This window comes from Diceros bicornis, chromosome X (genome assembly GCF_020826845.1).
Source record: "Diceros bicornis minor isolate mBicDic1 chromosome X, mDicBic1.mat.cur, whole genome shotgun sequence".
NCBI classification, from domain to species: domain Eukaryota; kingdom Metazoa; phylum Chordata; class Mammalia; order Perissodactyla; family Rhinocerotidae; genus Diceros; species Diceros bicornis.
In genome coordinates, this window is record NC_080781.1 from 123,062,213 (window position 1) to 123,088,368 (window position 26,156).

General features: G+C 38.9%; 1 protein-coding gene across 1 annotated transcript; it reads left to right on the forward strand.

The window, feature by feature from the left end:
- On the forward strand, positions 1-26,156 carry CT55 (cancer/testis antigen 55). Its single transcript, XM_058536808.1, has 5 exons — positions 1-160; positions 3,145-3,329; positions 14,118-14,262; positions 24,866-24,978; positions 25,756-26,156. The coding sequence occupies exons 1-5, from the start codon at positions 70-72 to the stop codon at positions 25,945-25,947; spliced, it is 726 nt and encodes a 241-aa protein (XP_058392791.1). The 5' UTR covers positions 1-69; the 3' UTR covers positions 25,948-26,156.

The following is a 26,156-nucleotide window of genomic DNA, read 5'->3' on the forward strand; positions in this document are numbered from 1 at the left end:
ATCGGAGTGCAGCTGGGAGGCAGAGACTTAGAAGCAAGCCTCGCGCCCAGTGTCACACACGACGGGACCATGTTCCGGTTTATTTCCAGGGCTCTTGCCTTCTGGAGGAGAAGGGACTCGTCGGAGGGACAGAGGGCTCAGTATCTGAGGCTCTTGGAAGGTACTCAACTCATCCCCTCCCTCCCCAGGGGCCTGCACCTAGACTTGTACCCCACTCCTGGTTCTGGGCCTCAAGAGCTCAGACGGGCACTGCATGCCCGAGGCGGCGCCACTTTGTGGGGAGGGCGTCCCCGCGTCCCTGAGCTCGCCTGGCACTCTCCTGTCCGAAGTGTCGGTGGTGTAGACAGAGAAGGCCTGGCCCATAGGGAGCTGTGCCTCACCGTTGCATTTCCCCAGATGCTTTTGGAACTTACATTGTGCATATGTTATGCAAATGTGTAACAGATTGCTTCCCACATTTCCAGTAGTAATGCATCTCCCTGATTTGAGGGTACATTTGATTTTGTTTCCCAAACGGGCATATGTTTTGAAGCCAAGCGGACAGTCATATATCTCGTCGATAGGAGGGTAGGGGCTGCGTTTAACTTGCTCCCTTTGTATTCTAAAAACTTGCCCTAGATTTGGCACTGAGTGGATGACTCAAGGGACACTTTGAAGGCGTCATTTTGTTGGTGGGAATCTGTTAAAACCGAGGTTTGCTGGGGTGGTGGCGTCCCTGCTCTGAATCACGTTGATTCTGACGTGTGTTGAGTACTTGTCTGCGCCAAGCACTGGGCTTGGGCCGTGAGGGCATTCGTGTCATTTCGTCCTCAGAACCCTCCCAGGAGAGAAGCCTGGGTATCGTCAAGTCCGTTTTACAGCCGAGTCGGGGAGACACAACCAGGAACGAGAGGACACGGGGCTAGTCTCACCCAGACCCTGAGGCCCAGCAGTCACTTCCTGACCTCTGTGCTCCTGCCTCTGAGGACTTCCTTCCACGGGAGTCACTTCACAGTGTGCTCGGGATGGTCCTTTGGAAGAGACTCCTAGTCGGTCAGCATTGTTCTCTCAGCGGAGGCCTGGCCTTCCTGCTGCCGGAATCTCCCTGCAGCTTCTGTGCCGGCCGAGGCTGAAGCCCTGCAGAGGTGGCTGAGTCTTAGCTGACGTCCCCACAGAAGGCTGCTGCTTAGCTTTTAGCGTAAATCTTGCATGGCCGGGTCCACTAATTATCCTCACTTTTACCAACTGGATGACACAGGACTTACAGGTTTCTCTTGCTATCGGAAAGTAGAGCGTTCCTATGAAACCTTGCATAAGCCGAAATGGCGGAAAGCAAAGAAGCAATTACTATTAATTTGTATGGGAAAATTTTGCGAGCGTTTCCACACCCAAAAATAACCTACCAAATTAAATCAAGATAAAGCGCAGATGCTCACAGATACAGTTCAAAGCTATGGCAGCTTGATGCTGAGATACTGAGTATAGTTCCCCAGGAAGGAGTCTGGCGGCGTCACTCTTGCTGCTCGGGGTGTGCGCTGCCTCTATAATGGCTCACTGAAAAACAAACGCTGAACGCTTTTTTCCATTTTTGCCTTTTTTCATAAAAGCTAAAATCCACTTCGGATTTCTTTCAGTTAGCGAAAGCAGGTACTACTGTAGGTCTTTCGTAAAAGCGAAGTGGTGTAAATGGAACTTTCGAGTAACAGGGGAAACCCGTACAGTATTTTCATGTGCCTCAGTGGCAGTTGTCACCCTTGTTCCTTTCTTGTATTTTATTATTTCACCTGACAGATTTGACCTATTTTTTTCAAATTTTCAGGATTTTCTTGGCCTCTGATTCCATAATCTATTACGATCAAAATTTTCCCCAGCCATCCTGTCAGTTCCGCCAAGTCTTTGGGGAAGCACCTTACACCTAAGGCGTTGTCCTTCATAGTGTGGGCTCTGCAGGCTGACTCTCTAGGTTCAGATCCCAAATTATGGCTTACTAGCTGTGTTTGTTCAGAAAAAAATAAACCTGAGTGATTCAGATACACATTTGTGCTAGATTTAAATCCCAAGATCTCTTTATGTGCTTTTTGTGGTGAGATGTTTAAGAATCTCCAGATACTGCTGCTGATGCTGTTGTTGATAATGATGGAATTATATAACAATAATGGATGCTTAAAGACTGCCTAGATGCAGATACCATGACAACAACTAACATATAAGCTCTAACCTGTGGGAGACATTCACAGTTCTAAGCAGTTGATGTGTATGCATTAGTTAATATTTATAACAACCCTTTTTTCCCCAGCTTTATTGAGATATAATTGACATAAATCATTGTATAAGCTTAAGGTGTACAATGTGATTTGATATATGTATATATTGTGAAATGATTACACAGTAAAGCTAGTTAATACTTTAAGCTAGTTAATCACTTCACATAATTATCTTATTTTCTTTTTCTTTTTTTGTGAGGAAGATCAACCCTGAGCTAACATCCGCTGTAGCCAATCCTCCTCTTTTTTGCTGAGGAAGATTAGTCCTGGGCTAACTAACATCTATGCCCATCTTCCTCACTTTATATGGGGCGCCTCCACTGCGTGGCTTGACAAGCGGTGCGTCGGTGCACGCCCAGGATCCAAACATGCAGAACTCCCGGCTGCACAAGCAGAGCGCACGCACTTAACTGCTGCGCCACCGGCCCGCCCCTAATTATCTTATTTTCTGTGGTGAGAACATTTAAGATCTACTCTGTTAGGCAGACATTGTTGTTGTCCTGGGTTTACAGATGAAAACAGGTTCAGAGAGGTTAAGAAATGTGCCCAGGGTCACACAGATGGTAAGTGGAAGAGCTGAGATTCAAAACCAGGCGGTCTGGCCCCAGACTCAGTGCTCTTACCAATGGCACTGCACCGCCGGGGGCGTGGAGCCACCGTGCTCTACAGAGAAATGGTGGAACGGAATTTGAACCTAACATTCTGCCTCTAGACTCCTGCACACGTAACCACTAAGCTCTACTGTCTGTGTCATCTGTATCTCAAATCCAGCCCAATTTATTTCTAGATTTAGATCATTTTAGATCATTGTCTACCATATCTTTCTCTGGTAGGGCCTATTTGTAATGTGTATTTGCTTTTGAGCTTAATTAATGAAACCTTTTGTTTACCCATCTCTTAGGTGACACCAGGTTAGAAACTGTGCAGGGAGTCGTGACAAAGTTCTGTAGTGATTACGGCTTGATTGATGAGTTGATCTACTTCAGCAGTGATGTTGTGACTGGCAATGTGCCTCTGAAGGTTGGACAAAAAGTTACTGCAGTTGTGGAAGAAGATAAAACATCTCACGGATTGAAAGCGATTAAAGTAAGATTACTGTGAGTTTGGGTACTGTCTTTTTTTTTTTTTTACTATCTGACTCTTTATTTATTTATTTATTTATTTTAACAATTTATAAGTGGTGATGGGTTGTAATTAGTATTTGGGTGGTGAACATGATGTAATCTGTGCAGAAATAGAAGTATAATGATGTACACCTGAAATTTATACGATGTTATAAACCAATGTTACTGCAATAAACAAAAAATTTAAAAAAAGAAGCATTATAAAAGATAATAAATGAATAAATAAACTTATAAATTGGCGACATTCTTTAATCCTGGGGAGGTTTCAACCTTCCTTCTATTTATTCTGCCTCTCTGAAGTGATCTGGTATAGGAGATGCAGAGTGGAATTTAAAGTCCCATTTACCGGATTGTGTGGGACATTTGTTCTTATCTTTGTAGTGGTTTCTGTTTATAAAAGTATAAATTGTATATGTATTCTTTTTCTTTTTTAATAATTTTATTTATATTTTTCCCCCCAAAGCCCCAGTAGATAGTTGTATGTTATAGCTGCACATCCTTCTAGTTGGTGTACGTGGGACCCGGCCTCAGCATGGCTGGAGAAGCGGTGTGTCGGTGCGCGCCCGGGATCCGAACCCCGGGCCGCCAGTAGCGGAGCGCACACACTTAACCGCTAAGCCACGGGACCGGCCCTGTATATCTATTCTTCAGCATTTAAAAATATGGTTAACAATGATAATTATTAGAGTCTATACTATCCTGAAACTTGCTTTTTTTCACCCAAGTAAAGGACTTTTGCATTTGTTGAAATCTAATTGCTAGGTGAACAGACATGCCTTTTAATCACTTTTTAAAAACAGCTTTATTGAGGGGCCAGCCCGGTGGCGCAAGCGGTTAAGTGAGCACGCTCTGCTGTGGAGTCCCGGGGCTCGCCGGTTTGGATCCCAGGCATGCACCAACGCACTGCTTGTCAAGCCATGCTGTGGCGGCGTCCCATATAAAGTGGAGGAAGATGGGCATGGATGTTAGCCCAGGGCCAGTCTTCCTCAACAAAAAAGGGGAGGATAGGCATCGGATGTTAGCTCAGGGCTGGTCTTCCTCACAAAAAACAAAACAAAACAAAACAGCTTTATTGAGGTACAAGTTACATACCATAAGATTCTCTGGTTTTAAGGATATAATTCAACAACATTTTTAGTAAATTTACAGAATCCTGCAACCATTACCTCAGTGCAGATATTTACCATTTTAATAGGTATAATCAAATTTTGCTTCAGCTTTATTGTACTAATTGACACTGTTAGCACTAGGCTGTGAAACTGCCTGTTTGCCAGTATTGACAAGGATGGAAATATCGTCAATCTTTGAAATCTTTGCCAATGTGAAAAGTGAAAAGCACTCATAATTTTATTTTGCATTTCTTTAAGTGTTGGTGAGAGTAGAGCAACTTTTCTTTTCTTAGAGCTCTTTATATATTAGGAGCATTAGAGCTATTTGTATGTTATGGAAATTAGAGCTTTGTTAGGAAATTTTTCATATAAACATTTTGCAAATATTTCCTCCAAGACTCAACTTTGTGGAGTTTAATTTTTATATATTATAAATGTGTCCGTCTTGTCCATGTGGGTTTTTGGTTCAATAAAAATCCTTACAAAAGCTTATTCCATTTCATAATTTACACATATATTCACTTAGGTTTTCTTCTGAAAGTTATTTATTTATTTACATCCAACTATTCGGTCTGACTGGAGTCAATTTGGATATAGTGATTGAGTGAAGGATCCAGATCTTATTTTGATAATGGCTACCCTGTAGTCCCTATACCTTTAATGGAATAATCCACTTTTTCCCTATGGAGTTGAAATGCCACTTCTATCAATGTGCTACATTCTTATAGGCATTTGAAACTATGGGGACGTCCTATTGTGTTCATTTGATTGTATTATCTTGCATGGAGGTATGATCAAATGGTTTGAATTACTGAAGCATTATAACACATTTCAATGTTTGGGAGCCTGGTTTCCCTGTCAAAACTTTTGCTTAAGTTTTTGGAATTTTCCTGACTATTCCTGTATGTTGGTTTTCCTGTATCAGTTTAAAAACATTGTGTTTAGTTCCCCCACGCCCAACCACAACACCACCTGTGGGATTTTTAAATTGGGATGACTAAGTTTATAGATTTAATTTAGGGAGCGCTGACATAATGATAATAGTATTTTCCTCCAAAAAGCACGTCTCTCTTCTTATATGCTTCTGAATTGTTTTATACTTTTCTTCGAATAGGTTCTATATATTTCCTACCAATTTTATTTCTCAAATTTTTAGTATTTTTGTTCCATTATCAGTATACATTATAACTTAAATCATTTATTTAACTTTTAATAATAAACTTTTAATTTAAAGATAATTTAAATCATTATCAATAAATTTGTATATTATATATTCAAACAAATTTTGTCTTCTATTATATAATAAAGTATTGATTTTTGTTATATAATTTGGTAGATGGCGAACTTACTGAACTCTGTGTGTCTTTCTTAAATGGTTGAGATGTACTTTATCATTATTATTACTATTATATATAACAACTGTCAACCAATTGCTTAATATAAACTTTCTCTACATTTGAAAAGTTTTAATTATATGTAAAATCATACATAAATAATTCAAACTCTAGAAAGATATAAAATTAAACAATAAATCGCCCTTCATGTCCTCCTGGGCAACTTTTATTCCTTAGACATTGTGCTTTTTGTGGTTCCTACTTTTAGAAATAGAAGCCCTCTTCTCATGGGCACCTGGATAACATGCATAATATTCTTACACCTTTTCTTGACTTAGCATCATGAAAGATGTGGAATTTGGCTAAATTACATTATCCATTTTTCTCTCCCTTTTATCGGTATTGTATTAATTTATACAAACACGCATAGGTGCACATTCTTTTTAGTTATTGTGTAGATTACTATTGTAACTTCAAAATCGACAAAGACAGTTAATTTTTTGACATGTGTAATACGAAATAGTATGATTTCAGGATCTTAACATCTAGAAAATGCAGTATTTGTGCTTATTCAACACTGGTTGGCCCTTTCAAACAGAATCTCATCAATTTTTAAGACCTCTGTCAATTTTAAGGCATACCAATAATTTAATAATGGAAATTTAGAGTATACATTAGTTATGGCTGTCCTCTTGGTTTCAGAAATGTTAAAATGTGAAAAAAAATGAGTATCTTGAAATACAAGAAAGACTAGTTATAGCCCTTATATGGTTTCCATTTTATTGGAATGCATGATATTAACAGACGCTTTGAAATATCTTAGTTATGTTAAAGAAGTGTCCTCTGTATTACATTTCTAGACTTTTTTGAAAATTAAGGATGATGGGTTTTCCAATTGCTTTTCATCACTCAAGACATTCATCTAGTTTTTCTTTCTTTTGAGCTACTGATATGGATAAAAATGTGAATAATTTTCCTAATGTTGAGCCATTCTTATTTTATGTGAATGATCCTCATTTGGTCATGACGTATAATTCTTATAATGTCCTGCTTGATTTGCTTGCTTATTTTATTTAGATGTTTGCATTTCCGTAAATGGAATTGATCTGCAGCTGTCTCGTTTATACTGCTGTTATCTGTTTTTGAAGTCATTGTTATATTCGACTTATAAAAAGAATTGGGACTTTTCCTTCATTTTTTCTATTTCTGCACAATTTAACATCAGAATTATATATTCCACGAAGATTATAAAGAAGTCATCTATCTAGCCACCTTAGGATTGGCATTCCATGTGGGATAGGGTTGGAAAGCTTTTCGTTTCCTTCCAAAGCTAGTATTTTTTTGTTGTTTGTTTTAACAACAAAATCTATAAATCTACCTACACCTACATCTTCACTTATCCCCTCCTCCTCCTTCTGTCCTGCTGGAATGGAAAAGATGTCCCTCCTTCTGAGGCCAACTCTCCATACCTGTATTTTGGATCCCATTCTCTTTGCTTTCTTGGAACCCTTTCTCACACTATTGAGTATCTCTTCTCTTCCTGTCTTTTTAGGTTTTCCCTCTTTTAAAGACCAATATCCATGAGCATTTAAACACGCTCCAATCTTAGCTCAGAAAATACAAGTCCTGGCCCTCCAGATTGCTTTTTCTTTTAGCTTCCCCTCTTCCCTTTGCAGGCAAGGCAACTTGACAGAATTCTCTGTCTCTATTGCCTTCTCTTCCTGTCATGTGTCAATCCGTTTAAATCTGACTTCCTCATCCACCTACCCACCATGAACCCAAAACTATCCCTACTCAGGTATACAGAAATCACTTGTCAGGGAATATGCAAGTTGAGCTCCAGGCTGTGCCTATTTTTATCCCATTGCAGTTCCCTCCCCAGAAGATCCCTCCATCTACTGCTCCTCAGTCCACTTGGATGGCTTGCTCTCTTATGTCGAATGTCTCAAGTCAAGCCTCTTGGTCACTAATGATGTGATTTTTAAAAATTTGATTTAGATTTTAGGCAGTCCAAAAGGGGATGTATGTTTGAGGGACAGGAAGATGGTCCAAGATGCTGGAGCATGGTGAGGGACAGTGAGAGTAGTAGATGATGAGGGCAGAGAGGAAGAGATCACATAGGACTTTGTAGATTGGGGTAAGCAGTTTGGGCTTTACCTGAAGTGCAGCAGAAATCCATTAGAAGATTTAAAACAGAGAAAAGACAGATTTAATGCTTCATTAAAAGTAAACATTGGCTGCTGTGTGAAGAATGGATGGTAGTGATGAAGAGGGAAGCAGAGGGGTGAGGTAGAATGCTTTTGCAATATTGTAGGCGTAAAATGCTAGTGGCACGGACTAGAGTGGCAGGAATAGAGGTGGTGAGAAATGACCAGATCACAGATATATTTTGAAGGTATTGATAGGATTTGCTAATGGATTGGATGGGGGTATGAAAGAAAGTGTGGGAGTTAAAGGTTATGCCAGGAGTTTTGTGTTAAGCCTAGGAGGGCTGAATTGTCATTTTCTGAGATGGAAAAGATTGGGGAAGTGCAGTTTTTTTGTGGGAAGTTTAGGACATGTTAAATTTTGTACAAGCCAAGCTTGAGAAACCTATGGGACATCCATGTCTGTAACTTAGTCTACTCAGTTCAGGGACAGAAAACAGGCGGAAGATCTAACAAAGGAGGCTGAGCTGGAGCCTCTCCAGGAGAGGGTGGTCACACAAAAGCTAGGCAAAGTATTTCAAGAAGTAAGCTGTGATCGACTGGATCAAACGCTAAGAGGTTGAGTGGTGAGAGCATAGAAAATTCACCATTCAATTTGACAACCTGGAGGTTGCTGGTGAACTTAAGAGCAGTTTCAGAGGCATGTTGGAGATAAAAGCCTGATTGAAGAGGAATGAGGAGGGAATGGGAGATGAGGAAGTGAGTATAGATGATTCTTTAAATATCTTTTGTTGGGAGGGGGAGCAAAGAAATGAGACTGAAGGGGAAATAAAACCAAGGGAGGTTTATTTATCTTTTTTTTTGAGATAGGAGAGTCTAAAGTATGTTCGTATGTTGATTCATTAGAAAGAGAAAAATTGTTGAGGTAGGAGGAAGAGAAGCAATAACTGTAGGAGCAAAGTCTGTATGGAGGCAAGAGGGAATGGTACCCCGTGCCCAGTGGAAGAGTCAGCCTCAGATAAGGGCTTGGAAGTCCCTCCATTGTTATAGGAGGGAAGGCAGAGAAAGCCAGGAGGTTGATACAGGAGGTCCTGTCCAGTGACCTTTATTTTCTCAGAGAAAATATCTGTGTTTACTAATTTTGCATCAATGAACATAAAATATTTGTGTAATTAAAAAAATAAAATAGTGATGTTATAGTTTTGAGGTATAGATAGTTTTAGATTGTGGGAAGGCATATTTACTAGGTATGACAGTGAGTTAGTGTGGAGTCAGGAAACAGAGAAGCCAGGGGGTCTTATGAATCATCCACTTGGATATTGACAAAAGTGGTGATGGATAAATAGTTGGAAGCCTGGTGCTTCACTCCTCAATGAAAGTGAATGAGGGGGAAATAACCATGAGATTAGCATTGGCAGCTGGAAAGACATGGATAGAGAAATGGGAATAGGCCATGAACTAGGCTATTGAAAAAAGAAACGTGAAAACAAATTTACAACTTCATGGATCAAATTTCCATTAGAAAATTTTGAACAAGAAATTCTACTCCTGGGAGTTAAGCCTACCAAAATAAATCAGGCAAGTAGGCAGTGTGTTTGGATATAAGCCAAATGTTCAGCTGTATGGAATTGAGTCAACAAATTATGGTGCTTCCATTCAGTGGGATGCCATATTAGCCTTTAAAATAATGTTTCAACAAGTAAAGAGATTGAAATAGTAATCAAAAACCTCCCAAAAAGTAAAAGTCCAGGACCAGATGGCTTCTCTGGTGAATTTTACCAAACATTCAAAGAAGATTTAATACCCATCCTTCTCAAACTATTCCAAAAAATAGAGGAAGATGGAACACTTCCTAAATCATTCTACGAGGCCAACATCACGCTGATACCAAAGCCAGACAAAGACAATACAAAGAAAGAAAATTACAGGCCAATATCGCTGTTGAACATAGATGCAAAAATCCTCAACAAAATATTGGCAAACCGAATACAACAATACATTAAAAAGATCATACACCATGATCAAGTGGGATTTATACCAGGGATGCAGGGATGGTTCAACATCTGCAAATCAATCAACGTGATACATCACATCAACAAAACAAAGAATAAAATCTACATGGTCATCTCCATAGAGACAGAGAAGGCATTTGACAAGATACAACATCCATTTATGATAAAAACTCTCAACGAAATGGGAATAGAAGGAAAGTACCTTAACATAATAAAGGTTATTTATGACAAACCCACAGCCAACATCATACTCAATGGGGAAAGACTGAAAGCCATTTCTCTGAAAACAGGAACGAGGCAGGGCTGCCCACTCTCACCACTCCTGTTCAACATAGTACTGGAGGTTCTGGCCAGAGCAATTAGGCAAGAAAAAGGAATAAAAGGAATCCAAATAGGTAACGAAGAAGTGAAACTCTCACTATTTGCAGATGACATGATTTTATATATAGAAAACCCTAAAGAATCTGTTGGAAAACTATTAGAAATAATCAACAACTACAGCAAAGTTGCAGGGTACAAACTCAATCTACAAAAATCAGTTGCATTTCTTTTTTTTTTTAATTTTTTTAAAATTTTATTTATTTATTTATTTCCCCCAAAGCCCCAGTAGATAGTTGTATGTCATAGATGCACATCCTTCTAGTTGCTGTACGTGGGACGTGGCCTCAGCATGGTCGGAGAAGCGGTGTGTCGTTGCGCACCTGGGATGTGAACCCGGGCCGCCAACAGTGGAGCGCGCGCACTTAACCACTAAGCCATGGGGCCGGCCCCTCAGTTGCATTTCTGTATGCTAATAATGAACTAACAGAAAGAGAGCTCGAAAAGATAATACCATTTACAATTGCATCAAAAAGAATAAAATACCCAGGAATAAGTCTTACCAAGGATGTGAATGACCTATACAATGAGAACTACAAGACATTATTGAAAGAAATCGATGATGACATAAAGAAATCGAAAGATATCCCATGCACGTGGATTGGAAGAATAAACATAGTTAAAATGTCTATATTACATAAAGCAATCTACAGAATCAATGCAATCCCACTCAGAATCCCAAGGACATTCTTCACAGAAATAGAAAAAAGAATACTAAAATTTATATGGGGCAACAAAAGACCCCGAATAGCTAAAGCAATCCTAAGAAAAAAGAACAAAGCAGGAGGCATCACAATCCCTGACTTCAAAATATACTACAAAGCAATAGTAATCAAAACAGCATGGTACTGGTACAAAAACAGACACACAGATCAATGGAACAGAATTGAAAGCCCAGAAATAAAACCACACATATACAGACAGCTAATTTTCGACAAAGGTGCTAAGAACCTACAATGGAGAAAGGAAAGTCTCTTCAATAAATGGTGTTGGGAAAACTGGACAGCCACATGCAAAAGAATGAAAGTGAACCATCTGCTATCGCCATTCACAAAAATTAACTCAAAATGGATCAAAGACCTGAAGGTGAGACCTGAAACTATAAAATTCATAGAAGAAAATATAGGCAACACACTATTTGACATTGGTCATAAAGGAATCTTTTTGGATGACATGCCTACCCAGACTAGGGAAACTAAAGAAAAAATAAACAAGTGGGACTTTATCAGATTAAAGAGTTTGTCTTCTATAAGACAAACAAAACCAGAATCAAGATGAACAGACAACCCACCAGCTGGGAGAGAATATTTGCAAAACATACATCTGACAAGGGGTTGATCTCCATAATATATAAAGAACTCACACAACTGAACAACAAAAAAACAAACAACCCGATCAAAAAATGGGCAGAGGAAATGAAGAGACACTTCTCTGAAGAAGATATACAGATGGCCAATGGGCACATGAAAATATGTTCAACATCACTCATCATCAGGGAAATGCAAATCAAAACAACAATAAGATATCACCTCACACCTGTTAGAATGGCTATAATCACCAAGACAAAAAACAACAAATGTTGGAGAGGATGTGGAGAAACAGCTCTCATACACAGCTGGTGGGAATGCAAATTGGTGCAGCCTCTATGGAAAACGGTATGGAGATCCCTCAAAGAATTAAAAATAGAGATGCCCTATGATCCAGCCATCCCACTACTGGGAATCTATCCAACGAACCTGAAATCAACAATCCAAGGAGGCTTATGCACCCCTGTGTTCATTGCAGCATTATTCACCATAGCCAAGAAGTGGAAGCAACCTAAGTATCCCTCGACTGGCGATTGGATTAAGAAAATGTGGTATATATATAAAATGGAATACTACTCAGCTGTAAAAAAAAAAAAAAGACAAAATCGTCCCATTTGCAACAACATGGATGGGCCTTGAGGGTATTATGTTAAGTGAAGTAAGCCAGAAGGAGAAAGACAAACACTGTATGATCTCACTCATATGTGGAATATAAACCAACACATGGACAGAGAAAACTGTATTGTGGTTGCCAGGGGCAATGGGGGTGGGGGGGTGGGGGGTGGGCACAAGGGGTGAAGGGAGACATATATATGGTGATAGACAAGCAAAAATGTACAACCCAAAATTTCACAATGTTTAAAACTATTAAATCATCAATAAAAAAAATAATGTTTCAACAATCTGTTGACATATTTGTGATCCTTTGGTGATACATTATAATATATATAATATTAAATTTTCCCTTAAAATAGTGCATAAATATGTATGCATAGTAAAAACGTCTGGAGCAGGGTAAGTACCAGAATGTGGTCAGTGCCTATAGGTAGTAGATTTATGGATTATGTGTAATTGTTTTTTGCTTTTGTCTTTTCTGTATCTTTTATATTTTTTGTATAATGGAACATGTATTATTTGTATAATTAGAAAAGCAAAATATAAAATAAAGGTCATTACACTTCCAATAATAAAAGTTTTAAATGCCTTAGTAGATAAACTAATCCCTAATTTGACTTGTCTTTTTTAAAACCCCCCACCCCCATTATTTTCCCAACTTTATCTCATGCTCTGTCCCCCTAGGTGCCCTGATCTGGAGTCTTATGGTTTTCTTTCTTGTTTCTTTAACTTGACATGTATTTTCTCTCCTCCTTGCTGTCTCCCTACCCCTGTCCTCAACCCTACCCCCATTTGACAGGTAAAAATCATTTCTCTTCTTTCACAGACCAGGTCAAATCCCACTTTCCCCAAGAAATTGTCCTGTATTCTATCAATCTGAAATTCTCTCCCTACTGGGAATGTCCAGAAGCCAGTTTTTGCACTTGTTTTCACTATTTGTCACAACTTGCTTTGAATTAGTTATTTTTTTCTTTTACTCCCGTTTGATTGTGAATTTCTGGAGGGCAGGAACAGTATATCTTTTATCTTTGAATCTAATACTATCAGTGCATTCAACCTGGCTGATGCACAAATAATGTTTCTTTTTTTTAAATATTTATTTATTTATTTATTTATTTTTGTGAGGAAGATCAGGCCCGAGCTAACATCCATGCTAACCCTCTTTTTGCTGAGGAAGACCGGCTCTGAGCTAACATCTATTGCCAATCCTCCTTTTTTTTTTTCCCCCAAAGCCCCAGTAGATAGTTGTATGTCATAGTTGCACATCCTTCTAGTTGTTGTATGTGGGACGTGGCCTCAGCATGGCTGGAGAAGCGGTGCGTTGGTGCGCGCCCGGGATCCGAACCCTGGCCGCCAGTAGCGGAGTGCGTGCACTTAACCGCTAAGCCACGGGGCCGGCCCCACAAAAAAATGTTTTTAAACATGTTTTAAAAATACATGACAGTACAACACAGAGAGTGAACCTTCATTTAAACTATGGACTTTAGTTAAGTATAATGTATGAATATTGGCTCATCAATTGAACAAATGTACCAACTGAACAAATCTATCAGTTAAACAAATGCAAGATGCTAGTAGTAGGGGAAACTGTGAGTGGAGGAGAGGAATATATGGGAAATTTCTGCTCAATTTTCCTAAACTACTCTAACAAGTAAAGTAAAAAAGATATGAAGCTCAGGTATTATTTTATCATCATCTCATGTCTATGATATGTTTTTCAGGTGAAATATATTCACCACTGTTTATTATAGTTGTTTAAACCATTTCTTGAACCATAATGATTTAAGTGTATGTTTCTGATTTTTAAACTTTTGTTATGTTTGAAGTAACTGTTTCTTTATCTCACAGGTGGATGCTTTCTATGATCATTGCCGTGGTGATGGGCTGTCAGACTCCTATTCTAGAGTTTCATTTGGCTGTATTACTTCTCCAGTGGAAGGTGCTAACTACATTAATCATACAAGTTACTTCTCTCTAGATGTTGTTTGTAAAGGTACAATTTACATTTTTTAAAATTTAAAATTAGGTTTTATGTATGTTTTAATTTCATAGATTGAATTTGGAGGTGGTTACCGGGATCATTTCCAGGGTCAGATTTGGATCCTGCTTATTTGGTGAGAGGATTTTAGTACTAGAACTACTTCTCCAGAGTCTTTGACTCCAGTCGGAGGCTCTTTAATACTTAAGGTGGATCTTTGGAGTTTAAAATAACGCATAGCAAGGGACAGATACACAATGTTTTTAAAAACTCATGCTATCATTTGTGGCATTTTCATTTATTGGTGCAGTTACTAGTATTTGTGTAATTTTTCCATTCATATAGGCATTGAATCTAACTGAAAAATATTACAAGTGTACAGGGATACTATTTTTCTTTTTTGTGAGGAAGATCAGCCCTGAGCTAACATCGTGCTAATCCTCCTCTTTTTGCTGAGGAAGACCGGCTCTGAGCTAACATCTATTGCCAGTCCTCCTCCTTTTTCTGCCCTTAAAGCCCCAGTAGATAGTTGTATGTCATAGGTGCACATTCTTTTAGTTGCTGTATGTGGGCGCGGCCTCAGCATGGCTGGAGAAGCGGTGCATCGGTGTGCGCCCTGATCCGAACCCGGGCCGCCAATAGGGGAACGCGCGCACTTAACCGCTAAGCCACGGGGCCGGCCCAGGGATACTATTTTTTAAAATACTTCCATGCTTTAAAATAAGGTTTAGAGATAGCCTTGTACCTTTCTGTTGGTTCATAAACTGGCCCCCGTACCCCAAGGGCAAGGAGAGACCGAAGAAAGAGGCAGACCACTCCAGATTGGTAGGCAGCGGTTTCAATAAGCGAGGGAACTTACATACTAGGCTTGTCTTGGGAGGCTGCAAGACGAGTAGATCTTCACGCTCACCCACCAGAATCTGAAAAGTTTATATACAGTCCAGACGGTTTCAACAATACCTTACTCTCTCAAGGCTGCATCCTTGAAACAGCTCTGGCTATGGGAAGGGTGGGTGGAACGTACATTCCAAGGACAGGGGAGGGAGTGAGGACCCTTCAATTGCCCAGGTCCAGCTCTTGGGTCAACCAGTGGTCATATCCTCTTGATGACCTCCTCCAACACTTTTTTTTCCTTTAAAAAGCTTTATTTTGATAAGAGAGGAATTAATGAAAAGCTCATTAAAGAGGTGCTCATGTCTGAATTGCTACATTAACTTCGTTCAAAACCACAAGTCAGCAGAGTGCTGAGACAATCGCAGTAAATCAGGTATTTCCAACTCAAGTCTCTAACTTGCTTTGTAGCCTTGCAGGGAGATTAGAGTTACAGGCAGTATAGTAGTAGAAAGGTAAACCTCTTGTCCCACTCCTATCCCATGAGAATTTTTATCTCTGCCGGAGAAGTTCACCTGCAGAGCTGATTTAAGCCCATTCAACAATTAGTGACAATTGTGTATCAGTCTAAGGGTTGTGTCAATGTCCCACTGGATCGAGGCCCACTTCCACTACCATGTCCAGTCTGGTTTTATGTTAAATAAACATCTTTTAAAAATTACTGTTAACAGCTTTCACTGCTCATAAACTTAAGATTACTCTGTTAACATTTTATGACCCAGAGAGGTAGGTTATCATAGGCAGAATACATGAAAGACAGTGAACTGTAGCTTAGGGTTTTTTTTGCCAACAAACTTAAAGTATAATATAAACAGCAGAGATCATCATGATAGGCACTTTTGAAATTATAATGAATTGCAGGAATGATAATCACACTAGGCTTGGTATACAGAACTTGGCCGACGTGGGACTGATAAACAACGCCTCCAACACTTTTCAAGTGTGTGTGTATGTGCGTGTGTGTGTGTATCCATTGTTGAATTTTATTTGTAATTATCAGGTGTAACATTTTGTTGTCTTATGCCTAAAGCAATAATTAGTTAATTTGTTTATGCTATTTGAGTTTAATTCAGTTCAAGATACAGTGATAAATATTGGCAAGACCAAGGTAAATAAGACTTTATTAAACCCTGCCTGCAAAGAGCTCATAGTCTAATTGAGAGAGACAGATGTGAATACATTAAAAGAACGTGATAAATACAACATTACTGAGCAGAGGAGAGAGAATGATTGACTGTTATGGGGAGAATTGAGGAAAATTTCCTGGGTGAGGTGCTCTCTGAACTGGACTCCAAACTCCTGCAACCCTTTGCCAGGCCGGATTTTAAAAGATGAACAGAAGTAAAAACTTTGTACCTGTTTAAGCCTAATCAGCTGCCATTTACCTTGGATACAAAAGGGGATGTTAGTTCAGCCACCAGGCAGCTTTCCATTTGACTTGTTTTGGATGTAAAAGCCAGGACTGGACTTTAGTTGTTAATTCTGGAAGTCCCCAAAGATGATTGTCTGGTGGCAGCTATGATTTTAAGACTTGTTTAGTCAGAAATACCCAATTTTAGGAGAAAAGGCCCCTGTGATTGCTTAGCTCCAAAGGCAATTTCTTGGTCCCAGTAACCATGCCAACAGGAAGTCACCACCAATGGTAGCGCTCGCTAGGAGAATTCTTTTCAAGATGGAAACACTTGAACACGTCTGTAATGCCAAAGGGATTGATTGAAGGCGCAGAAGAGATCAGGAAGGACTGATGGAACAAGGTGGAGGGATTTACTGCTACAAAATAAACTGAGTGAATCAGAGTAATAGACCGCTCTAGGATGAAAGAGAAAGTAGGTTAAAAAGAAGATCTGGAGCCAGCCCTGATGGCCTAGTGGTTAAAGTTTGGTGCGCCCTGATTCAGCAGCCCAGGTTCAGTTCCCGGGTGTGGAAACACACCACTCATCTATCAATAGCCATGCTCTGGCGGCAGCTCACATAGAAGAACTAGAAAGACTTACAACTAGAATATACAGTTCTGTACTGGGGCACTTAATAAAAGAAGATCTGAGCACCTAATCAGTCATACTTAGAATTGGCATAATAGCTGCTGCTAATCTGATTATGAAACCCAATGAAAATGTCACACGCACACACACAAAATTCCAATTTAAAACATAATGGGAATCTGAAAGAAGGAAAACTTGTGTTAAATTTTTTGACCCACATAATGGAGAGTCAGTATATGTTCTTTTCTTGTTGATGATCATTCAAGGGATATTTGAGTGCCTCACTCTGTTCCAGGTACTATTTTCATATTTGCATTCTAATAAGGTAAACCTCAGACAATCAGCAAGTAAGCCAAAAAACAAACAAACAAACAAACAAAAAGAGAGTAACAGATTGTTTTTCTCTCTCCGGGATTTGAACAAGATATTGTGATAGCAAAACTGGGAGTATGGTGGGTTGGAGTTTACTGTAGATAGCAGATTAGGGAAGGCCTCTCTGAGGAGGTGACACTTGAGCTGAGACCTGGAGGATAAGAAGGAGCCAGCTGGGGAAAATATTCCAATAGGGAAGAGTCATTATAAAAGTCCTGAAGTGGAAAAACTTTGGCGTCTCCTAGGAACTGAAGGGAGGACAAGATAGCTGGAATGTGGTGAGTATGTGTGGTATGACTTGAATGAGGGATGGTATGAAACAAGGTTATAAATGCCAGTAGGATCCAGATGGTGTAGAATCTAGTACTGTGTTAAGTACATAATTTATACTATCAGATTTAATCCTATCAGGAACCTTCTGAGGTAACCTTGGTGTGGTCAGTTCCAATAGGCTGGTATAAGTGAAAAAAACAATTGTAAGTAGGTTGAGGAATGAGTGGGAGGCGAATGTATGCAAACCGAGTGTGACAAGAGTGCGTGAGAGGGAGGATTGAGTGTGTGTGTTCTTCTCTGCACAACATGAATGTGTTTATATGTCAGCGGGAGGTCGTCTAATTGGTGCTTTAGGGCCCAAGATCCCATCTGCCTTTACCTGTCTTACAGGATGATAGTGATCAGCCCTGTTTTACAGACAGGATTTGAGGGTTTAGGTCCATGAGTGCTACTCATGGGAAATGGTTAACATCAGTAATGGGTCTCAGATTGTTTTTTTTATGTGAGTAAACAATAAATCTTAACCATTTAGGTGAAGGATGCTAAAATGGAATTGGGCATTCAACCTAAGGGTGGAGATGAGGTGGTCTACCAAGTGCACAAGCTGCTATTTCTTTCCCCTTTATTTTTCAGGTTATGCACTAATGCAGTCCTATAACATCCTACATGTCCTTACGTAACCAGTGAGACCTGAATTAGAAGCCTAGGGTCACAAATAAGGTTATTTCTTAATTTTTCAGAATATACTGGCTTGAGTACCCACTTAAAAGATTAAAAAGAAGTTCCATGTAGCCTTCTTATCTTTTTTTGAACTTTCCCTTACGCCTTGAATTGCCCAGTAGTCCAGCGTCTTACTCAGTCCAGAGGTAGCTTCCCTGTTTCAATATGCCTCTGTAGTGACCAAAGAAGTCACTAAAGGACCCTGTTCTTTATCTGCTGACATTTTTATGATTGTATTTAGCCAGTGGGAGGCACAAGCAGGAGACTGGAGTAGGCAGGGAGATGTTGGCCTATTTATTCCCCTAGCTACCTCATTGCCAGGCTGCACATTGGCAATGACTTTATACTTCTACCAAAGGCCATGGGCTTCTGTAGGGCAACCCACTCCTACAGCAATAGCTGTACGGGGTAACCATATCCTCAAGTGTCCAATCTGAGTCATTTTTGAGACTAAATGGGTGTGTTACAATTGGTTAAAATTAAATTGGCTTTTGAAGTATTTATATATGACTAACAGATTGGGTTTATGTTTCTATCTTTAAAATAGTATTATTCATAAATTTTTCAAACATAAAATTATTTCTAAAAAAAGAATGTGTCTGTGTACATTAATGGAAACTTTGAATGTTTCATCAAATTGCAATCTAGTGGCAAATTTGTAGGTTTTCTTAATTTCCTTCCATTCTGTTTTAGAATATAAATGTCTCCAGTACAAAATAAGAGCTATATTCAAAGATTCTTGCCACATGCTGAAATCTTCCCAAGTACGATCATCTGACTTCAAATTTGTACACCATTTGAGCTCTGATGGCTCAACTTGTTCACTTCCTCCATTTTTTAGGGAAAAATTTCAACGTCTCTCTCTTTGCAATCTTCATATCAATAATTGTGATTCTTCAAAACCTGAAATTTTGTACTGTTTGTTGAATTTTTTGATTAAAGATTTCCAATTCATCTTAAACAGACCGTAACCAAAATTGGAAGGACTCATTTCCAAAAAAGAATTGATACTATGGTAAGATGTTGGGCTGATTTACATAGTAGTCCTTCAAAGGCTCAAGCGTGCCTGAAATCTGACTGATCAGTGCAGCAAAAAGAGAAAACTAGTGAGAAAAAAAGAGAAAGCTAGCCATGCTGAGTCATTATCCTTTTGTATTCAGTATTAACTTTGTCCCAGAAGTTTTGTAGTTCAGTTATTTTGAATATATAAATACACAACATACACACACACACACGTGCACACACATACATATCTTCTAAATTTTGATTACTATGGCTTCGGTTTCAACTGGTTGAATATCATAGTATGTATGAATTATGAGCAGTTATGAATTATGCTTGCACCACAGCCAATTACATTTCTGCTCCATCAGTTTTTTTTAATTTCTAAGAATCTTACATTTACTATGATGCTTTTTTTCAAATTTGTATTTGTATTTGCACTGCAAACACAAATAATTTTATCCCCAGTGTAGGACTTTTAAACTGAATTTATAATAGCATGTATACTATTAGATATTAGATAAATATTAGATATTTCACCCTTGCCAGAAAGAACTTTCATAACTTTGGTCAATGCTTTTCAGCCAAAGACCAAGTTAGGGTTATTCCTTGTTTCAGAGAGGGAGAACACACACCATGGTGGAATCATGGCATGTCTCAGTAAGAGGGTATTAGAAAGAACACATTATAGGATTTGAGATTTAGTTGGGTGATTTGGAGGAGGGTCTAAGGAAGCAGGGGTTAGTCCTAGACTGGATGCTGTCAGAAAGCAGGGGTGATTCTATGATTGGGTATTTTGTGGATGGCACAGTGGCCTTGTTTTTTTCTGTACTTAGACAAAATTATGAAGTTGCCTTGTTTTGTTTCATTTTGTTGTGGTCTCAGGGTGACTTTATCTGAGGTTGTATCTTATGGGATTGTTTATGTCCAACAGGAAAACAAAATGGCCTGGCTGTGAGTATCAGACCAGCTAGTTATAATATTGAGGTCTAGCTGTGAACAGTTTTGGACATTAGGGGCTGGTGTTTTCCTTTCTCACTTTGATTCCATGATTTGGATGGAAGGAATCAAACCATTATTGGAATTCACTTAACTCTTTTTCTTGTTTAAAGCATCCGGAATCATTTAACTGTTTGTGAAGTTCTTATGGAGCTAACATAGGAACAGCTGTTGTTTCACTTTTCTAATGTACCTGTGAAAAATTGGAATAAAACTGTTGAAATTATGTTAGAGCAGTTATTTGATAAAAGAAAAGTCATGCATCATAGAATTATATGTAAATGTACTGTTTGTAGCTTCCCCTTGTTAACTTGTGGTCTTTGGGCACTGTTTATTAAAATATCTACTGAGTTATAAAGTAAATGCTTCAGTAAATTTGGGCCCTCTGGTTTTCTTGTGGTTAGTGAGATCACTATGACCCCCATGGTGGAGAGTGAATGTTGACAGACTAAGTGTTGTTTTAGTCTACTCGGGCTGCCATAATGAAATACCATAGAATGGGTAGCTTAAACAACAGAAATTTATTTTCTCACTATTCTGAAGGCTAAGATGTCCAAGATAGAGGTTTCAGCCAATTTGGTTTCTGATGAGAGCTCTCTTCCTGGCTTGTAGATAGCTGCCTTCTCACCAAGTCCCCACATGACCTTTCCTTGGTGTGTACACAGGGGAGAGAGAGAACACAAGCTCTCAGTGTCTCTTCTTATAAGGACACTAATCCTATTGGGTTAGGGCCCCATCCTTATGACCTCATTTAATCTTAATTACTTCCTTAGAGGCTCCATCTCCAAATACAGCCACACTGGAGGTCAGAGCTCCAACATATGAATTTTGAGGGGACACAAACATTCAGTCCATAACACAGATGAATTGCACAAGTCATGTGCTCATCAACTTTCTTGGAAAATCAATTCATTACTCATTTTCCCTAAGCACGCATTTGTTTTTTAGCTCATTGCTGCCAAAAGGGTTTATTGAAAACTAAAAAAGAGTTATCAATTTATTAAACAAATAAGTAGTTATAGATTTATACAATAGCAAGAGCATTAGGACTAATCTCTACACTTTATGACAGGACATCTGAACTGATTTTTCCCACAAATGTTTCATGTAAACCTAACCGAGTGTATCTCACGTTTCCTGGTGATCCTGCCAACCTGATGGCCTGGTGGAATCTTGGCATTTTTGGTGTGGCATGGGCCACAGCATAACCAACTCTTCTACCTAGTGGTTGGCTGTGCCAGCAGCATCTGTTACCTCTCCTATCACCACCTGAGACTGGTTGGAGTTAACTATCCCCAGCCACTCATGTCCACGGACACTTTCCATGTGGTCCTTGGAAGGGGAGAGTTATCATGTGTCTGGAAAGAGTTTGGAAAAGAGAGGCAGAGTATTGCTTATTATCAGATTTTACCATGTTAGTGAGAACTCTGTTAACTGCAACTGGAATTATGAAGTCAAAGCTTACCATCCTTGCTTAAGGTTTTGTCTTTTTATTAACGAAGTGTTTAAACATACAGCAAATCTGAAAGAATTTTACAGTGAACAACCATACTACCACCTGGAGTCTACCATTAACGTTTTGTTATGTTTGTTTTATCACATATCTATCCCCATGTATTCATCATCCCATCCATTCATCAGTGTATTTCATATTTTTTGACATATTTGAAAGTAAAATGCAAACATTTATATAGCATCTCCTGGATACTTCAACATGTATATCAATAACTCAAGTTCAAGATTTGTTTATAGTTTTTTTCTGAGTTTCTTTGGTTTTAACAAACACATGTACCTAAACATTACCCTCATGCCTTTCCCAAGTCAATGCCTGTCCCCAGCCCCTGGGCAAACACTTTTCTGTTTTTTTTCCTCACCATAGATTTAATTTGCCTTTCTAGAATTTTATATAATAGAATCAGACATACATCCTCTTTTTTTACTCAGGAGAATATTTTTAGATTCATCTCTTGTTGCATGTGTCTGTAGTTCATTCCATTATGTTGAATATATCACAGTTTTTCCATTTTCCTATTGAAGGTCATGTTGGCTGTTATCAGCTTTTGGCTATTATGAATAAAACTGCTAAAAAACATTTTTGTACAAGTGTTTTTGTGAACCTATGATTTTGTTTGTCATGACTAAATGCTTGGGACTAGGACTGAAACCGCTGAGTCATAGTTTAAGGAAAAAAATCTAGGGAACCATGGGTTGAAATTTTAGATAGAGTGTTCAGGGAAGGTTTTACTTAAAAAGTAAAGTTTCAATAAAGACCTGAAAGGGGAGAGTGAGGAGGTGAGCCACACAGGGAGTTATGGGTCATTGTAAGGATTTGGCTTTTTGGGGGGAGTTTATTATGTTTTAAGATGTTCACCCTGCTATCATGTTGAGAACAGACTATATGCAACAAGGCTGGAACTGGGAAGATAAGTTAGAAATCTGTTGTAATAGTCCTGGTGAGTAGTGGTGGAGACTTGGCTAAGGTTAGTAGAAGTGGAGGCTGTAAGGATTGATTTATTTCTAGAAATATTTTGAAGGTAGAAGTGAAAGTATTGGCTGATGGATTGGACATTTGGTGTGAAGGAAAGAGGAGTCAAGGATTACTCCTAAGTTTTTGTTTGGGCAATTGTAAGTGTAGAGTTTCCATTTTTGAGATGTGGAAAGCCCGAGGAGCAAAATTGGGTACATGAGAAGAATAGCAAGAGCTCAGCTTTAGACATAATAATTTGAATAAGCACTTGGATATGGAAATCTTAAGTTGATTAGAGCTGCAGCTATGTACATTTTGGAGTTATCAGCCTATGGATATTATATAAAGCCACACAAAAGAAATGTGTATAGAAAAGAAAGAGAAAGAAAGCAGAGTAAGAAAAGGACTATGAAGGAACTAGGAAATGCTGAGTCATTGGGTACAGAAATGTTTAACATTAGTAGATATTACCAGCTTTCTGAAGTGGTTGTACCAATTTTCACTTCCAGTAGCAGTATTTGAGAATTCCATTTGCTTCAAATCCTCATTGGTACCTTTGTATCCTGTGACTTGCTTTTAACTTATTGTGAAAATCTGTAAATATTTGTTTATAACTTTAAAATATAAGATATATAGAGTTCATCATCTATCCAAAACACCTGAGAAAATTGGTTCTTTCTGTAGCAATATGTCCTACTGCTACTGCTGCCACTAATAGTTTTACCGGACCAAACGTGGGCACCTTCTTGGTGAGTTAAACCAAACTGCACCAGAAATACTTGTCTCACAAAGCAGAAATTTTATTTGCAGCATGTGGCAAAGAAAATGGAGACTATAGGGAATAATTTCACAAAGCTATGGCTCCTCGAGCACGGGGAGGTGGGTACCTTTATTTGGGGTAGGAAATGAATATTCAAAGGGGAAGTTTCATCATCACGGTAGAAGTGGGCATAAGCTTGTACATGCGTAGTTTGAAATCATGATTTTACATATATCACATGACCTAAAAATGGCTTCTTTGCCCCTCCCAGGGGAGGAGAATTTACGATGTTAATGAGAGCAGGTTACGTTAGTACAACTTTCTGCCTATCTGTGCAGGTGTCAGTCTTGTTATTGCGGTCTTGGCCAGTCTGGTCCAGTTCAGAGTGTCTGGGTCCAGGGCAGTTGATACTCAGAGCTTCTTCCTGGAACATAGCTGAAACTGCATAAGCTCAAGACTCCAAAGTTGTTAGAGAAAGGAACATCTTCCAGAAGACAATAGAATTAGGTCAAACACAAAAAGGTTAGAGTTTAAGTAAGACAAGAGAAGCAGGTTAGAGCCCATGGCTGGTGACAATAGCAATCAACATTTATTTGGTGCTGATTATGTGCCAGGCACTATTCTGTGAGTTCTATGTATATTGATTAATTGTCCCTTCAACTCTCTGTGGTAAGTACTACTATTATGCTTCTCATTTCATAGATGAAGAAAGCGAGGCACAGAGAGGTTAAGTGACTTGACCTAGGTTGTGAATTGAGTAAGTGGAAGCATCAAGGTTTGAACCCAGGCAGCCAGATTCATACTTGTGCTTTTACTTACATATTTTCTTGCCTCTCCAGAAGGAGTTGTGAATGTGAACAATGGTTTAATAAATCCAGTGCTACTCTCAAAAAGATTGCCCAGTGATGCACAGTTGATGCTTTTCCCCAATTGACTTTGTTAAATCAGTAGAGAGAATCAATGCCTCAAGGATTATAAACTTTCTTTCTGATGGGAAGACTTACAGATTACCTGTTTTAAAATGTTCAGAATGTACCTTTGATGTAATAGAAACTATTTTAAGATATTACAATGTCAGAGTAACCTGTAAAATTTAATATTACCAAAAATAAGAGATAATTCCAACTCAATTTCTCTCCATGGCTGTTTTAGATTTTGAGCCTTATCAGGGTGACCGAGTAGAAGTTGAGTTTTCCATCCAGCCAGACACACAGAGCAGAAAGGCCGTCTCAGTGAAGCCTCTGCGACATAAGCATGTGCATGAGGTAGTTTTGCATGTTACTCTTGTTATTCGTTTCTGCTTATCCTTCCTGTAGTGATACATTTTGCTGCTCAGGATTCTACTGAGTGTGTTAGGAAACCTAAAAGAAAATATATTCTTTGCCAAAGAGGAGTCTATTTTCTTTTTGAAAAAGCTGTGCTTCTGAAAGGAAGTAATTAGAGAATAATATAGAGCACACGTATAATTAAGATCTAAATTATGGAGTTTATTTAGAAGTATTAAAATTTTCTGAGAGCAGTAAGAACAGAAAAGAAATTGTGTTCAGGGACTTGTTGGGAAAAATGAATGGAGTGGGTGGCGAGATGAGAGCTTACAGTAAATGCTGGGTGTGATTGGGCAGTGGAGACTGACAGTGAGTGGGAAATTCAGTTTGCACAAAGAGACAGCTGTGGCTTGGAATGTGATAGAGGAAGTGGGGAAAAATGATGTTCTATTTGCCACCACATTCCTTTCTCACTCAACCCCTTTCACCCTTTCAACTGTAACTATAGAAGTTAGTGGACACTGTGTGTTCTATTCAGAGCAGAGTTTCCAATCCTAGACTTGGGCCCCAACAGCAGAGATTCTGACTTAATTGGTGTGAGGTGGGGTCTGGGCACGGGTCGTTTTACAAAGCACTCCTGGTGTTTCAAATACGCCAGCCGGGTTGGGAATCGAAGGTTTGGAGTGACCTACAGTTTAGAGCCAGAATGAGGAAGGGCAGGCTCTGTTAGAGTGTGCGATGCTTTTACATCAACATTCCCATTATTTGTAATTACAGGTCTGCATTACTAGCCTACACGGAAGAAGTGGGGTGATAGATGAGAGTATCTTTTTCACCTTGGATTCTCTGAAACTTTCTGATGGATACGTACCTCGAATAGCTGACGTCGTTAATGCAGTCGCAGTCGAGAGCATTCAGTCCTGCTATATTTGGAGAGCAATTTCTATGACTCTAGTGAAAAGGTGGTAACAAGAAAACAATGTTTTTATTCCCTGTTCAGCTTTTCTTCTCTTGGCAGTGAAGGACCTGGTTTAAATGTGTTTTGAAAAGAAAAAGTAGGTTAGTAAACCTCAACAATTAATTAAGATACACCTTTCAAATCCTGTGTGGGTTGGCTAAATAGAGTTATCTTCTGGAGAATGTTCAGCATTTTTCATTATTGATTAAAGACATTTTCA

What these genes read in the sequence shown, in the direction of transcription:
- CT55 (XM_058536808.1), top strand. Translation starts at nt 70, where the DNA reads ATGTTCCGGTTTATTTCCAGGGCTCTTGCCTTCTGGAGGAGAAGGGAC. An exon ending in ACGGATTGAAAGCGATTAAA is followed by an intron (nt 3,330 to 14,117) that starts GTAAGATTACTG and finishes TTTATCTCACAG; the next exon opens with GTGGATGCTTTCTATGATCA. An exon ending in GACATAAGCATGTGCATGAG is followed by an intron (nt 24,979 to 25,755) that starts GTAGTTTTGCAT and finishes TTGTAATTACAG; the next exon opens with GTCTGCATTACTAGCCTACA.